At 34.0% G+C, this 16,821-nt stretch overlaps 1 protein-coding gene across 34 annotated transcripts in view; it reads right to left on the minus strand.

The window, feature by feature from the left end:
- Positions 1-6,295: 6,295 nt before the first annotated feature.
- Positions 6,296-16,821, minus strand: part of EPB41L3 (erythrocyte membrane protein band 4.1 like 3) — a 125,856-nt gene continuing 115,330 nt past the window's right edge. For 15 of the 34 annotated variants that reach the window (XM_039339129.1, XM_039339131.1, XM_039339135.1 and 12 more), the window contains 10 exons: positions 16,304-16,495; positions 15,776-15,850; positions 13,429-14,136; positions 12,838-12,960; positions 11,821-12,174; positions 10,589-10,720; positions 9,960-10,058; positions 9,136-9,216; positions 8,773-8,889; positions 6,296-7,280 (listed from right to left, as the gene is read on the minus strand). In XM_039339129.1, the coding sequence (XP_039195063.1) occupies positions 8,779-8,889; positions 9,136-9,216; positions 9,960-10,058; positions 10,589-10,720; positions 11,821-12,174; positions 12,838-12,960; positions 13,429-14,136; positions 15,776-15,850; positions 16,304-16,495 (1,875 nt within the window). In that variant the 3' untranslated portion in view covers positions 6,296-7,280; positions 8,773-8,778. The remainder of the gene's footprint in view (positions 7,281-8,772; positions 8,890-9,135; positions 9,217-9,959; positions 10,059-10,588; positions 10,721-11,820; positions 12,175-12,837; positions 12,961-13,428; positions 14,137-15,775; positions 15,851-16,303; positions 16,496-16,821) is intronic. The other 19 variants (XM_039339149.1, XM_039339145.1, XM_039339147.1 and 16 more) reach the window with 13 other exon arrangements.

The raw sequence follows: 16,821 nt of genomic DNA on the forward strand, positions 1-16,821 counted from the left end.
ATAATACCTAAAAATAAGATTAGGTTCTGAGATGTAATATCCGAACTAAGATTTCTAAACCTAAAATGAAAAGAATTTGTACGACTCACTTGCCCATATCAATATGGCTGTCCAGCTTCCTCTTCATTGTATTTGGACAGGATGCATCTAATCCTGGAAATTTAAGTTAATCATGGGCAGCAGGTATATGTTTTTCATATGGCCGAGCTGCAGTCCTACTCCTTCAAGCAGCATTTTATGGTACTGAACAAAAGAATGCAAACAGTAGTTTCATCTTTATTCATTGCTACCCTTCTGCGTTTCTCCTGTGCTGTACCATACATTATATATTTTATTTTCCTCTTTGTTGTTTTTAGCATCCTTTGTTGAACTTTAGTTTTCATGACACCCTCTCTCCAAATCTAGAGAATCTTGCATTCTTCCTTGGTGAACTATCCCACTTTTCATCTCATTCACATGTTGAGCGTTTCACTTAAGAATTTTGTGTAGCCAGATTGGTTTCTGCTACTGTATATACCATTTTTTCCATTGGATAATTTGCCATTGTACTTTTAGTATCTCATTTTTAAATTAGATCCTATCCATCTTAGATTTCTCTTCCCATTACCTACCATTGCCATGGAATCATTGCTTTAAATGAAGTCCAAAGTTCAATGGTACTCAGTTTTGGATTCCCTATCAAGAAATCCAGCTGTATATACACAGCTTCCTCCATAGTTCCCTCTATTTCTGTTTCATCTACTGTCCTTACTGGTTAAAATCAAATTAAGGATAGCTGATGGAGAAAATTCTCAACAAGAAAGGGCAGGAAGTTTATTTAAATTATTTAAAATTTCTGATCATTACTAACTCCTGTATTTTTGACATATTTGTAGTTTGCTTTTGGAAAACATTCACATTTTTTTTTATCAAAAGCAGATGTTAGCAGTAATACTAGTGTTATTTTAACCCAGATGCTTTCAAAAGCATTATTCTTTGAGTTTCTTCACTGATCTAGATATTGGAATCCATGTTTTCACTATTGTATACCTTGGGAATTCTGTTAGATCTTTGTCACCACAGCTGTGACTACAGTAATCAACGCTCTAGATTATCATAAGTTACTTTATTAGTTTTTACCAAAATATGAACTGGGTATTGGGGATGTAATTTTATCAACTATATAGGTTATTTCTGAGTACTGAGGATTTTGACAGGAATTCTAGCCATGCCAACATGACTGTTTCATATAATTTTCAGAATTCACGAACCTACAGGGTTTATTTTAATATCTATATTCTCTCTTGAGAAAAAAATACAAATTTGAATCCTCAGGGATTCATACAATCAGGCGATACTGTTGACCTACTGGAAAATCAACATTCTAGAAGTGCAAATAATTAAGAATGTTTATGGAGATTCTCAGTCATCCAGGTCATGGTTTTCCCAAAGATGTTTTTCAAAAGGTAACTGAACTTTCTTCGTTTTTTTTCTTGAAAACGTTTCACTACTCAATCAAGAAGCTTCTTCAGTTATTACTGAATGGTGGGGAATGGAAAGATATAAAAGAATATAAATCCTCCCATTCCCCACCATTCAATCAGAACTGAAGAAGCTTCTTGAATGAGAAGAGAAACATCTTCAAGGAAAAAACAAAGTCCAGTTGCCTTTTGAAAAAACATGCTTGGGACGATCTCTGGAATTCTGGTAGAAACCATGTACGAAAACTTTTTTGGGGGGCCACTATTGTCTAGAGCAGTGATGGCGAACCTTTTAGAGACCGAGTGCCCAAACTGCAACCCAAAACCCACTTATGTATTGTCGGGTGCCAGGTGGGCGTGGCCCATTGGGTGGGCATGGCTGCTGTGGTAACGGCAGACTAGATGGGACTAAAAAATTCAATCAATCAATCCCAACTTTGGGAGAACTTTTTTTTTCCCACGAGTTGAAATTGGTTGATTAATTGAACCTTTTTTTTTTTTTTGCACACGGCAGCAGAGGCCTAAAGCGAAAAGGTTTTATAAAACCCAGCTGAAGGCCTAGGACTGGGGTGACACCGCGTGTGCCCACAGAGAGGGCTCTGCATGCCATAGATTCACCACCACGGGTCTAGAGTGCTTGCCAGCAAACAAAAAGGCATTCAGATGTATAATGTGCCACTATACATAGGATCTGTGCAATGAAAACAATTCTTTCTTAAGGCAGAATTTTTTTTTTCCATAGGTTGCCGGGTCTTCCTTGCTATAGCATCTATGTGGTTACATATTCAGTAATTCTACCAAATTCCCCTTTAACAATGGCATTGTCATCTTTTTTTCTGAAATTAGGATTCCTCTATAAATATTACACCCTGTATACTGCTATGTATAATGACTTCAAACAAGGTTGATCTTATTTTAGTTACTTTGTATGGCGTGGACTCTATACCAACAAAAAACAGACAAAATGCAATTGTTGCAAATAGACAATAACGTTTTATTTTTTTCTTCCACAGTATTTGCAACCCTTCCAACAAAAAGCAAATTCACCAACAATGAATTGTCATTCTGCATTTTATGCTTATTCTAGTAGAGAATACCATTTGGTTTTTCTAAACCTGTTAATTTGCTTTTCCTAGCATTTTTATCATGTTCATCCCTTTGGAGGAAAGTGTTCCATATATAGTACAGCAGTTGGATACATTTTAAGTGTTTATGTTCATTATAGCATATTTCTTAATCATGTAATTAGAATTGTAGTCTTTCAGTATATCTGTTGCAACACTTAACAGTCATAACAATACTGTTCCTTGCCTTGCAAAATTACTAATGTAGCTATAACTTTATTATATGAACCATGATTTCTAGTTTCTGGAAAGACCAATCTTGGATATGCATTTTGCTGGTATAGTTTAGCAATTAACTGTTCCAGTCACTTCAAGGTAGCCTTTCTTCAGCATATTTTAAATTAAATATAGCTTGTTGTATGGGTTGAGTGTTCCAGGTACAAAACAAATTTCAGGATTTTGTTCTGAATATGAAACATCCTTGCCTGTTTCAAGCAGTAGCAATCAATCTTCCAATTCCCCCAAGTATGTAATTGGACTAGTTTGGAATATTTGATTGAACTATTTTTCATCCTTGTTTCAGCTTACCAGAGTGCATGTGCACTTCACATCTCGTTGTAACATTATCACTTATATAATCAAAAAACAACACCAAACCCTTTCATTCTTTAACTTAGCCTTCAGCCACTCCTTAGGGCCAAGCAAAAATATCAGGAAAGAACAAATTGATCCTACAGAAACTACCCTGAGGTATTCAGAAAGTCAAGACTTTTATTTTTTTTTAAAAAATGAAACTTTTAAGAATTAAACAATTTAGATATTGAATGGAATACATTTTATTTACACAAATAGAAAAGACCTCTCCTTTTGTGAATCTGTTACTAATGCTTCTCTGAATAATTTTTTCCAACTTAATGTGTTCTATGAAGACTTTTTATTGTTTTAAAATTGTTTAAAAATGTTAGTGCTTAGGCCTATTTTTTCAGTTTGAGTTTTAGCAGTATACAACACGAACTACCACTATTACTGAGGCCCTGAAGAGAGAAATAAGGGACTGCAGCTATATCGACGTTCCTTAAAATGTTTAAAGACTTTTTGTTCTTAGAATGGAAAGAATATTTCAACACTCAGACACAAAGCTTCAGGTAGAGCTCCTTTATTCCAAATTCAAAAGACAACACCTTTATTATTTGAAAAACACTTTTTTTTCCTCTTTATCAAACTCCTTATTTTATTATGGCAATACTAATAACAAAGATCCTGGTGTATATTTGGGTACTTTATTTCAATATACTACAAGTGGATTAGGATAAAAATGATTTAAGAGATTAATTTTTGATTGTGGAAAATAAGATGACTGTGCTGCAAAGAGCGAACATCATGCACAAATATGAAGCCCAAAGCAAGAAAAAATTAAAAATGATTAGATGAGCATTGAACCCAAAATTATAATAGTATGTCAGGTAGGATAACTCCTAGTATCTCAAAGAGGAATATTTATGGGCTTATAGCAATAATTTTAATAAACCATAATCATTTGCTTGTTTACTTACAAGTACAGCGAAACCTTAATTTATAATACTTTGACTAAATGGGCTTTGGACACAGTAGAGTAAACTCCAATACAAATTGTTTAATTTACATAACATCCAAATGACTTATCCTTTGATTCAAAGGCTTTTGGGAATAATGGATACTCTCAAATCTACTAAAATGGGCTTTTCTTGTGAATTGTCTTAAGTAGAATTTGATCCTTTGTAAAATGTTTACAATTATGTCATTGAATATATATAGCTAGATCTTTAAAAATGACATATTAAAACTTTTGGATAATGTGCGGAATGAACTAAGTATCAATTATTTTTTTTACTAATTTTAAAGACATGAGTAATCAATGTATTATGAAAAATAACTATTAAAAGTTTCAGCATTAGCAATAGCACTTAGATCAGGGGTCTTCAAACTTGGCCCTTTTATGACTTGTGAACTTCAACTCCCAGAATTCCTCAGCCAGGCATGTTGGCTGAGGAATTCTGGGAGTTGAAGTCCACAAGTCATAAAAGGGCCAAGTTTGAAGACCCCTGATTTAGACTTATACACTGCCCCATAGTGCTTTACAGCTCTCTCTGGGCCATTTACAGTATCAGCATATTGCCCCCAACAGTCTATGACAAGGGTGTCAAACTTGCAACATCACGTGACGTGTTGTGACTTTTTTTCCATTGCCAGCAATGGAGTGGGCATGGTTTCGGCATGAGGCATCCGGACTGTGGACTGGCAGTTTGACACCCCTGGTCTATGAGTTCTCATTTTACTGTCTTTGGAAGAATGGAAGGCTAAGTCAACATTGAGCCCTCCGTCAGGATTGAACTCCAGGCTGTGGGCAGTGTTTGCCTGCAATACTGCATTATAACCACTGTGCCACTGAGACTCTTGAAAAATATCACATTTAACCAAACCAAAGTTGTTTGAGGTAAAGTAAAGTAAATACAAAATAATAACAGAACAAATTCCAATATATTAAGTATCATGAACATGGCCAAAACTATTAGCATGCCAAATGGAAGCACATTTTGACTTGACTTGGTAAGCTCTATGAAGATATGCCAATTTTCTGAATGGTAAAACATCCACAATGTTTATAACAGTCTGGCCTTTTTAAAATCACTTCTTCAGATTATTATAGCAATGCACCTATAGTGGTTACTTTTAAGGCTGAAGCTATTAAGACAAGCACCTGACTGGTTCTCTGAAGGGGATATAATTATATATCTTCCACTATCAAGGCTAGGAAGAGAATGGCCTCATTTCCATTAATACAAACAGATAGAAGTAAAGGGGCCTAGAATTTAAACTCTGGAGAAAATAGATACTATAATTATGGTTCGTTTTTGTGTTCTGCAATGCACTGATCTTTTGACTATATGGCTTTGATTGTACTTACAATAAAGCAACTTATCTGTCATAACTGAAAGCTTCTACAGTAAGAATATAGTGTGAGTGAAAGGTTATGACTTATAGCCACTAAAATTCTTTTCATTTGTTTTGTAATAATATAATAGGTGAGAGGCACTGAATATATAAACTGGACATGTGGCTCCATACCTGCAAAAGACTCTATATGTTTTCTCTATAGATTGTCTCTTTTTTATTTCAAAATACTTATCCTATTCTATCCTAAATAGCCTTGAGCTGAACAGTGTGTATACTGTTATTATTGACAAAAATAACATTATAGATACTCCATTGTTTCAAAGCCTATTAAATGAAGTTTATTACATCTTTTCTTCAGTGAAAGTTATCATGCCTGAATTATGAATGAGCAACTAAATTCAAAAATCAAAGGCACAGTACTTCAGCATTTCACTGGTTGATCACAAAACACATATTGAATTCTTCCAATATAGCATTTGGAGCATTCTGGCTAGATTTAGAATATAAAATACAAAACTATTTTTTAAAGCTAATGCTCAAAAATATTTAGTTAATCATGGTCCTTATTAAACTTACATGAAACACATTACATAGATTTATAATACAGAAAAAATCAAAGGGAAGTTATATGTACAAAATTGAACAGACAGAATTAGTTTTTACAATTTCCTTCAGTTTTCCTTGCCCTTCTATTTGTACCTACCTAAACCATATTGAAACTATATGAAAGAACATCTCTTTAGAATATTAAATGCCTTTGATTTTATACAAATAGTAGCAACATTTAAATACTGTATAGCAAAAACTTTTTTAGACACAGACCAGTACAAATTTAGGTGCATTTACCACTTTTATTTTACTTTGCAGAAACATACATTCGCCATGTATTGTGATGAAACTGACAGCATAAAGAACATTGGATCCTTTTAAATTGATGTGATAATAAAAATGAAATAATGCTTTTTAAGTGTTCTGTACGGTTTAAGGCTTAACTCTGACCTAAGTAAGGAACACTGACTAGACTTGCAAAAGAAACTTCTTTGTCTGAGAGTGGACAGGACTTGGTTTTGAAAAATCATCTTTTCAAGATGAACATTTCTGAGATGCTAAGGAAAATATACATTTTCTTCAAAATAATCACAATGCAAATTTATAGATTGAGACTTTAGAAAAGTGACGGCAGGATTTCTAACTTTAACAATTCTAAAAATCATTAGCTATTAAGGGTCCCAAAACAGATAAACAAAACATATATTTTATAAGCATTTAAATAAGGTTAGAGATTCACCATTGTTTATAGAACAAAAATAATAAAACCAAATTATAACAAATATATGATTCAAGTTATTTGTCGAATAAAGTATGTTATTGGCACATCTAATGTAATAAAACATATATATATAGTACCTGTACACTTCTAGTATTGTAGTGTGATCTTAATTTTCCCTAAACAAAACTTTGCACCCCAAGAAACTGTGTTTAGACTCTCAATAATAGTAAAGGCATGAGCTGTTTTATGTGTAGCATAATACAATTATTTTAACTGTTGATGAACGTGCCATTTAGATGTAAAGTTGATTTAGGAAAATAAAAATGCTGCTTTTTTGTAATTTGTTGTTTCATGCAATTATTAGATTATTAAAGCTGATTCAAATTGCTGTAACTGGGGGATTTCTGCAAGTGTCCTTAATTAGCAATTAAAATCAAAATCTTCCACATTGAAAATTTCTCTGGAGAGATGCAAGTCAGCTGGGTTAGAACCAAGACTCCATACAGGCTCTGATATTCCCAGTGATGAAGTTCATAGAAAGCTACTCTAATCCTGCAGTAGAGAGAGTATAGTTATATTCCATCAATAATAAATCTAAAATAGTAAATAAAGTCACAAAAATAATTACAAATATTTCTATACAAGAGAACTCTTTAAGGCTGATGCAATGAATCATAAAAGTAAGTTGAGTTCAGATCTCTATTTTCTGAAAATCTATACAATTATATTGATGGTCTTTTTAATGAGAGCTTGTTGATGACAAATCTATATTTATAACCAACGTTTCAGATTCAATTTTTGACAACTGTAATGAAAGGAATCAAGTATATGCACTGGAAAAATTTGATATTTGGGATAACTAAGGAAGTAGTTATTACTGGCCAAGTAGAAAAAGCCTTGATTCAATATAAGTTAATAACATATGTAACTGCTATATGTATGCTAAATAAATACTTGTCATTCCCAAATGTTCTGCTATAAATAATTCCATTAATTTGTTGTTCAGGCTCTGTTCGTAGACTCATCTTTGTTCCTTCTTCTCTCTTTTCATCTTCCTCGCATATTGCTAAAGCTACAGCAACTGGTTTTTGAAAATTCTAATGTTTCATGAAGTAACACATAATATATATGGACATAAGGAAAACTTGTTGAAATTAAGATTATACTATAAGTTCAAACCAAGTAAAAGCCATCTCCTATTTTTACACACAAAATTCAGCTTTTGTAGACTATGCAATTGTCACTAAATCTTGCAACAGCATAATATGCCAAACATATTCTAGCACATGCATATAGTAACTGCATTTAACACTACAATGCTAATTTAGCAAGAATTTATCAGCATGCCTTTATTCAATCACAGCAACAAAAAAATGCATATCATTGTCTCCTTTTAAGAAACAATCATAAAAATTGCCAGAACATATTAGGAAACTTAGAAAAATGAACAGTTTAAAAAGGTTATCGACAAAACAACTTTGCAGTTGAAACTTAAATACTGGTATTTCAGTTCAACATACTTGCAAGCTTTCTCAGGCAAAACAGTATTTTACAATTAGAGAATATGCTTTTTTTGCCCACAAACTGTGCATAAGCAATCTTCAGGATTGTCAACTACAGAGCTACTACATGGAAAATGCATAGCAACTAGCAAGCAGACATAAGCAAATGGGTTTCTCCTATTTCTCTATCTGGCATTAACATAAAGAAAATGTTCTACTCCATTTGTTGTTAGTTGTGAAGTTGTGTCTGACCCATCGTGACCCCATGGACAACGTTCCTCCAGTCCATCCTGTCCTCTACCATGTTCTGGAGTCCATTTAAGCTCATGCCTACTGCTTCAGTGACTCCATCCAGCAACTTCATAAAGTTAATCTAAATAGCCAAATCATTCTTTTTTTTTCTTTTTTCTTTTGCACAAAGCATAGTACAAATGCCAGAAAGAATAAATAGAAAGGAATAATGACGGGTTCAGGGAGAAGGAATGATCTTTGTCACATGCCAGTCTGTGAGTGCCTGGAAAAAAAAAATCTAGTCCTCTTACCTGTAGTCAATCCTCCCCATCTTCTGGTGTGATTTCTGTCTCTTTATGTACCACTACTTTGGTCACTGACATGTCAGGGTGCTGCTCTTTGGCCTCTTTAATTGCCTGAGCCAGCGCCTAGCATAAGGAAACCACAGAAGGGCAGAAAGGAGAAGGAGGTGGAACATGCATGATCAGTAGCAAGGTGAAGAGAGATTCATGATTAAATTTACAGTTTCCAAATGAGGAAATGTGACTCAAAATAGACATTTTACATTTGAACTGAATTGCAATATATTTTAAAGACCTGCTGATACTAAAATAGACTTTTAAACTTACAGAAAAATAGACTGATTGGGAGACAATTTTAGAAGCACGTCATACCTGATCATGGTCAATGTCTGCATCACCCGTTATCACAATTCGCTTTTCAATTCTTGTCTCTGAAATGCCTCCTTTCACTGTCTTAAAGGGGGAAAAAAAGCAACTAAGGCCTCAAGATACTGTCAAAGGAAGTTTACTGCTTTTTCCCCCCTATGGGAAATTAGAATGTTTTTGCCTCTATGTTCCATGCTTTTCTTTTTAAAGGCAGCTTGCTAAATGCAGAATGGTTAGTCCACATTTAAATAATACATATGGTTGATATGCTGTTTAATTTTCAGAATACCAAATGAGAAAATGTGCAATATGCATGTGCAATAGCAACAAGCTAATGATCTCTCTTTCATAATGTTTTCTCTCATAACGTTTAATAGAAACTGCATCGTAAACAACACTTTTTGGAATTTATTGGACAGATAGTTCACTGGATGTTTAAAAAGTGGTATCTATTTATGCTGAAGATACAATATCCTGAAAAGCGCATTAATACATACAATTTGGATATGTGCCCAAGTAATGGTTTAAATGTTTTTAACATAATGGAGTTAAAACTTAAAGATGTCAGTGTGCTGTTGAATTTTAGTCCTAAAATTTGGAATCAGTTTATAAAGAACTTTGGATCAATTTTTAATTTATTCTTTTTGTATTGCATTTTAAAGTATTAAAATACATTCTTAAAAAGAGACTAAGCCATAAAAAGCATACCTAACTATGGCTTCTATTCCATGGTCAACAAACGATTACTTTAGTTGTTTAGCTCAGATATTTATATGTTTAATAATAAACCCATGCCTATATTGAATAAAACAAATTTATGATACACCTACTTTGGTGATATGTGTAGTAGTTGTAGTACTAGTAGTTTCAGAAGTAATAGTCTGTGCACTCATTAGAACTCCTGGTTCAGAATCAGCACTAGAATCCACCTAAGGAAAAAATCGTATGAAATGATAAATGCATTCAAGATTGGAGTTATTTGTATAAAGTTGGCAAACATTCTACTATGTAGTAGAATTTAAATAGTTCATTTCTTTCAATAGTCAAATGCAGATGGAATTGTCAGTTTGTTTAGGACTGAAAACAAGATGGAAAAAAAAATACTAGCAATATTGTATCCATCTTTTATTCTTCAACCTATCTGTCAATTCAATTCATTATGAAGATATTTTTCATGTATTCAATATTTTAATATTATACCAAAAACTTTTTCAATCAGTCTTTAAAAATGTTTATATCATAAGAACAAAACTTTTTTTGCAACATTACCGAAATCTCTTTTTTTGAATACAATAAGATTGGAATGATCTTAAACTATTATCAGAGGGTTCTTAGCCCAAATGAAGTTTAATTTTTTTACATATGTTGCCCTTGTCACCAATCTGTTAGTTTGAGTGCAAATTTTATTGTTCATAGAATATGCTTATGTTATTTCAATCGTTTTATTTTAGTACCTTACCTCAGATGATTCATATGTAATAGTTTTTGTTTCAGTATGGACAACAGGTACTTCTTTCACAGAAATTTCCAATTTCTCTGGACCTGTAGAAGCACTGCCAAAACTGACTGCCTCAGTCTTTACAATGGGTGACTGTTCCAATGAAATGTAAACATAGGACACATTAAAATTGCTTAATTTTCTAGTAATCCAGAGTAAAATGTAAATGAATGCCCTTGCCTAACAAGAAGTATCTTAAAAGTACATAAGCTTATAAACAGCATTTTTACCATTATTTAGATCTAAATTGAGAACATATTTAAATAGCATATATATTTTTTCATTTAAAGCTTAAATTTATTTTGCTGTAGCCCAAATTTACATAAGCTTATTTTCCTTTAAATAGTTAAAACAGGGTTGAAGTCATGAAAAGATTGCATATATGGCAGTTTACAATTGGAACATTCCAGTTGGGAAGTGTTTTCAGTTTTGAAAGTAGATAAGATAAAGAAACAAGTAATGATTTTTTCCATGAAAGATTATACTTCACTCTTCGCTGATAAAATATGTTCTAGTATCAGCATTAAGCTGTATTACTTAGTCCAAAATGCTTCTTAAAGAGTGCATATGATGCTAAAAAGTAAATAAAAAGAAAAAAATAAATGTAAAAACGAACGTTGCAATAAACTTCAAGATGCCATGCTTGTGAAGAAGCATTGAGTTGCTTCCTGGTTAATTTTTAAAATGTTCAATGTGATCTTCAGAGAGTCCCAGGAGTTAAAGGAGAAGGCAAACTTTGTTTTAACATCTGCATGTATACCAGTTGGGAGAGATGGAAGAAAATGAAGCAGCAGAAATCACTATGAAAGAGAATTTCTGCATCCTGTCTTGGATGTACATGCCTTCTAGATGGACTATGTGCTATTTTATATAAGTTAGACATTAAGTCTATATTCACACATCAAGGGAAGCCCTGGCTGTAACTGCAACTACAGTTATTTAGGCTGCTAGCCTTAACCATATAGTAGCCATGTCGCCACATTTAAATCTCATACTAAACCAAACTGACAATTAATGAAAAGGACAAATTGAGCTTGCAAGCCATACAAGTGAAAAACAAATGCATGTGAAGCTTCCTTAGGAAACAAACTGCTCACAGTAACAATGTTAGTGGCGCTGCATAACTTCCTTAAAGAAGTATACAGTAGTTTATCTTTTTGTTCAGAATCAGCAAACCAGACACGTTTAATTACCTCAAAAAGAGGTTTGCTTTCTTGCGTATTCAAAATATAGGCTGATTTACTTTGCTCCTCTTGTAGATCATGAGAAATAGTAGCAGTTTCTTCCTGTTGGATTGCAGTTTTTTCCTCTTTAGCCCCCTCAGTGATAGCAGAGCCCTCTTTCCCTTTAATGCTAGAAGCCACATGAGATATTGTCTGTGCTGTAGCATCCAGCTGAAGGCCAGCCAACTTAGCAGCATCCTCACTTGCATGCAAACTCATCACATGTTTCTCCTTGACTATTAAAGATTCCTGCACAACCTTCTTGGTGGCCTCCTGCTGTTGTTCCTCTGTTTTCTTTTCCTGATCAGTGTGTGTTTCTGTTCGCTGCAGGAAAGGCAAGTTAATATTAAAAGCTAATGTGTAAAATCTACAATTAAAAGACCATCAAACATGACCGAGGGTTTGTTTTACATGCTTTTGCTTTCTGTACAGGTGATCCGAGTGCTCAGAAATTCCATATGATTTCTGTTATAAAGATTTTGAAGAGACCTCAGTTTGAAGGGCAAAATGTGATTTGGATTTACACGTGGAATGCTTCAACTACTTGTTAAAATACAAAATGCTTCAGAAGTACCTTAAACCAAATTAGATCACGCTGTAGCATGGTCATATGATCAGGAAAAAGATGTGTAAGTATACCTGACACGTACATTCACATCTTTGCATGTTCCAAATTATATTCTGCCCTTTAAATCTGGATATCTGCATATCGCTAATAAATACGAAGTCCAATTTTATCTTTCATACACTTAAATTCTATCTCAAGAATAACAAACTGACTACTACCTCCCATTTCTGAATTTCTTCAAGTTTAAATGTATAGCTTTAGGAAGAAAAAGTACTCAGCATGTGCATTAATGTTTTCCATACCGTTCCTAAAGATACTTATGTGCAAAATAATAAAGGTAAACTCAATGTTACTATAAAATAATACCATGACCCATCAAGGGATAATCATTAAAATCTAAAGATTAATCAGATGGCCACCTGTGCCCAGCTATGTGAAGTAGTTGTAACCCCTCCTATGAACTCAGTTGGTTTTCTTGCAGATTCTATTAATGTGAAGATACCAGAACCATCCAAAGATTTTTCATCGGAGAGTTGTTTTGTCTAAACAGACAGAGAAATATATAGTCATAGGCATATGGACACAGAAAGCGAAACAGACACACACAAAGTTTATGTTAATTGACACAAAGACAAAGAAAGGAGGAAATGTGGCAGGGTTACAAAGAGAAAATAATGGAAAATAAATTAGCACAAGTCTGTACCGAATATAAGTAGTAATCTACACAAGCAAGTGGTTAGGACTAGGGTTCTGCTGGTCTTGTAAAGCATTATTTTCTCTTCAAAAACAAGCAATAGCAGCATACTACATTTCAGTAAGACTGATCTTTAGTTTAAATGCCTAATGTCAGCTTTGTATTGTGTTAAATCATGAAGAAATAATAAAAAAGCTGGGTTGGCTGTTGTCAAAATAAGGCCAAGCAGCAAAAGGACTAAGAGGCAGGGTAGTGCAGAAATTGTCTAAAAAAAGTCATGCTTTAATTGTAAAACTGGATCAAAGTTGTATGTTACCACTACTTTTGATGCTGATGACTCAGTGACATAGTGAGCAGTAGCAATAGTGAAAGGTGGCTCTCTGCCATGTTTCCTCTCAGGTTTAGTTTTCCAACCAAAAGTCTCTCCTTTCTGTTGTTCACTCTCAAGCGATTTCTCAGCTTTGGCTGTCTGTACACTTCCCAGAATCTTGGGCAACTGCAAATCTTCATCTGCCTTCCGTATTTTCTTCACATTTTCTTCTTCTGGACTTTGTAGTCGGGAGTCTGCTTCTTTAATTGGTGTCAAGGACTCAGAGACCCTCCTTTTGGCATCAGATAATCTTCTGGCTTTCTCATCAGTTACTGGTTCTAGAATTTCATATTCTGCTACTATAGGAATGACTTTCACAGATTCTGGCATTGCCATCTCTGTGTTTTGAAATGATGGCAGGACCATTTTTTCTCCCTCTTTTACTTTAGTGGTCATGGTTACAATTTTTCCAGAAACAGTATCATAGGATTTTCCTAAGGTATACATTTTCTGTTTATTGTCATCTTTTGAAAGCAAGTCACCTTCCAAGTCCTCAAAGCTCTGTATGTCAGTGATACTGTGCTTTAAAAGCTCGGGTGGGATGTCACCAGTTTTACTGCTCATAGTCATTAATTTGTATGTCACAATGGTTTTCGATTGACCATCAACTACCTCAATGGGTACTTTGTCTACAATAACCCAATCCTCAGTGCCCTATATTTGAAATATAAAAACTCAATTAGAACAACTAAGAGGTTACTTCTATTATATGTCAGGAAGCTAAAATATTACACCTTTTTGGTGATTACAGTAACTACCTTATTAACAAACACATTTCTAAAGTCTTTTCATAACCCAGAAGGCAAGATGAATATTTCAACTTGTGACAACTAAGCTTAATACATAAATACAGCAAAGGGCACCATACTAGCTTAATATTTTTACACATTTTTTTAAAATGCTAGCTAGGGGGTGAAAATAATTTAATTTTTAATTTTCTTCAACACAAAACACTGCTGTTTTAAGTGCAAAATAGAACTGTTTGGAGCATTAAATACTCCCAAAACATCTGAAGATGTAGCTGAATACTTAAAGCCCAGTTCTGTGAGGTTATGTGCTTGAAACAATTTAAAATATTTTACGAATGAAGGCGAATCATTCTGCTTATTAAAATATTAAAATATTTTGTACTCTCTAAAATACTGCAAATGTTACAGAGCAGTGTTTATCCAATTGTTCACTACATAATGCATTTTATAACTTTATATAAATAATCAACACATTATACTCTGAATATTCAATTGCAAGCATATGCTGAACCATCAATTTCATATACTTCTAAGAATATGTATTTAATAATATTTCCTGAGTGACAGTCCATAATGTTACTAATCAAAATGCATGGTGCAGCTTGCCACTTTCCTTAACATTTAGTTTAAAAAAAGAGATAAAAGCAGGTGATTAGAGATAGAATTACAATGAAAAACAGTAAACACTGGGATCCCCTCTAATATTCCAGATTTGAGATAGAATAATTGAAAATACAGATTTTCTAAAAGCACCTCAAGATTTTGCTGTCTGTATAATCATATGCCTTGTAGAGGTAATGGTGAATTGTTTTTTCTTTCGCTCATTTCTCCTCATTTTAAAAATGATTTATAAAAGTTTATAGGTAGGATTGCCTTAATACTGTTCTTCCCCTTCTTTCCTGAATGCATACATGGAAATACACTAGACAATCTTGGAAATGTTTATTAGCATTTCCAGTCCGCGTAATATTTCCATTCAGGCCAAAAATGCATCTTCTGAATTCTATCAAGCTATACAGGAATAAGTGAAGTGCATTCACCTGCAAAATCCTACCCTATTTCTATATAAACATATTTATGTACAGACTTGATTCTTGCTGTCATTTCTGAAGATTCTGCCTGCACAATGAAAATAGCACACGTAAGAATGAAGAAGTTCAAGTAGTATTTTGATTAGCATGCTTCTTTACCATAAACACATCTGGAAAATGTATTTGCTACAATAGTAGAAGCAAATCTGATTTTTTTTAAAAAAAAATGCTACAGTGAAAATGGATTCTATAGGCAGTTGATATTGCTTGTTATTTTCACTGAGATGTTTAAATATGTATATATGCAGATGTCCAGAGAATCAATGATGAGATTCTAAGCTCTGAGAACCTAAAATGCAAAGAAATCTGGAAACAAACCTAAATCAGAAACCTTTTTGATATAGTAACCAAACCTTTAAAAATGCACTGCCAAAAGAAATGTGATGTATTTATCAAATTATCATTTGAAGATGTAGCATCTTTCGATAATAAAATGTAAATTTTCCTCTTTACCTGAGAATCAAGATGTGTCATGCTTTCCTTCTGTAAAAATATACGTTTTTCAGATTTTTGTTTATCTTCTTTGGTCTAAAGGATAAGATGTCTATCAGTAAAATCCATGAGAAGGTTGTTGGAGTAGAGCAGTGGTTCTCAACCTTTTTAATGCCGTGACACTCAACTGGTCGTAAGTCGAGGACTACTCAACCAGTTGTAAGTCGAGGACTACTCAACTGGTGCAGCACCGTTTGCAGAATGGGACTTTTGGCGGGCTCAGCAGGGCAGAGACAGCCTGGACAATTCCTATTGGCTTTTGAAAGCCAATAGAATTAGACTCTATTCAAGAGAGTCTATTCTATTGGCTTTCAAAAGCCAATAGAATAAAAAGGAGTAGCACAGCTAAGGAAAGGGGGAAAAAAATGGCGGACTGCATTGTTTGGCGACCCCCGTGAAATGGCCGTTCGACCCCAAATGGGGTCCCGACCCACAGGTTGAGAACCACTGGAGTAGAGAACCTTGAAAAACAGGCAGATAAGCACTCACCTCGTCAGGCACAAGTGGTTCAATCATAGGGGCTTCTTCATGTCTTGCAGCAAGCCGGACTGGTGATGTTGAAAGTCTCTTTTCCCATTCATTAGTCCCTGAGATATCTCTAGTGGTTTCTAAGAATGTCCGTTTCAGCTCACTTATATTCGTCTGGTGTTTTATCAGATCTTCCTGGGTTTTATCTAGTTCCTGGTTTTGGAAAGAGGAATGCAGCATTTTTTTTTATATGTTAGCGTCTCTGAATTGACACAACAGGAAAACAAATAAATTTTTGAAGTTAATCAGCAAAAAAGCCTCGATGAGATTAGCTCTCACAGCACTAACACAACACTCTTGGGAAACTGGTGTTTTAAATGACAGGTGTACAGAAAATCTTAGGACACTTCACACATAACAATGTGGCAAGGGCATTTGCCACTAGGTAGGATTCCTGTTAGGGGTTGCCAGCCAATCCAAACTCCCTGCCAACTGAGCCTATATTAATATGCATTCATAAGCACCTGTGCTCTGTACAT

This window comes from Crotalus tigris, unplaced genomic scaffold (genome assembly GCF_016545835.1).
Source record: "Crotalus tigris isolate CLP2741 ecotype Arizona unplaced genomic scaffold, ASM1654583v1 scf7180000017731.4096049, whole genome shotgun sequence".
Taxonomy (NCBI): Eukaryota; Metazoa; Chordata; class Lepidosauria; order Squamata; family Viperidae; genus Crotalus; species Crotalus tigris.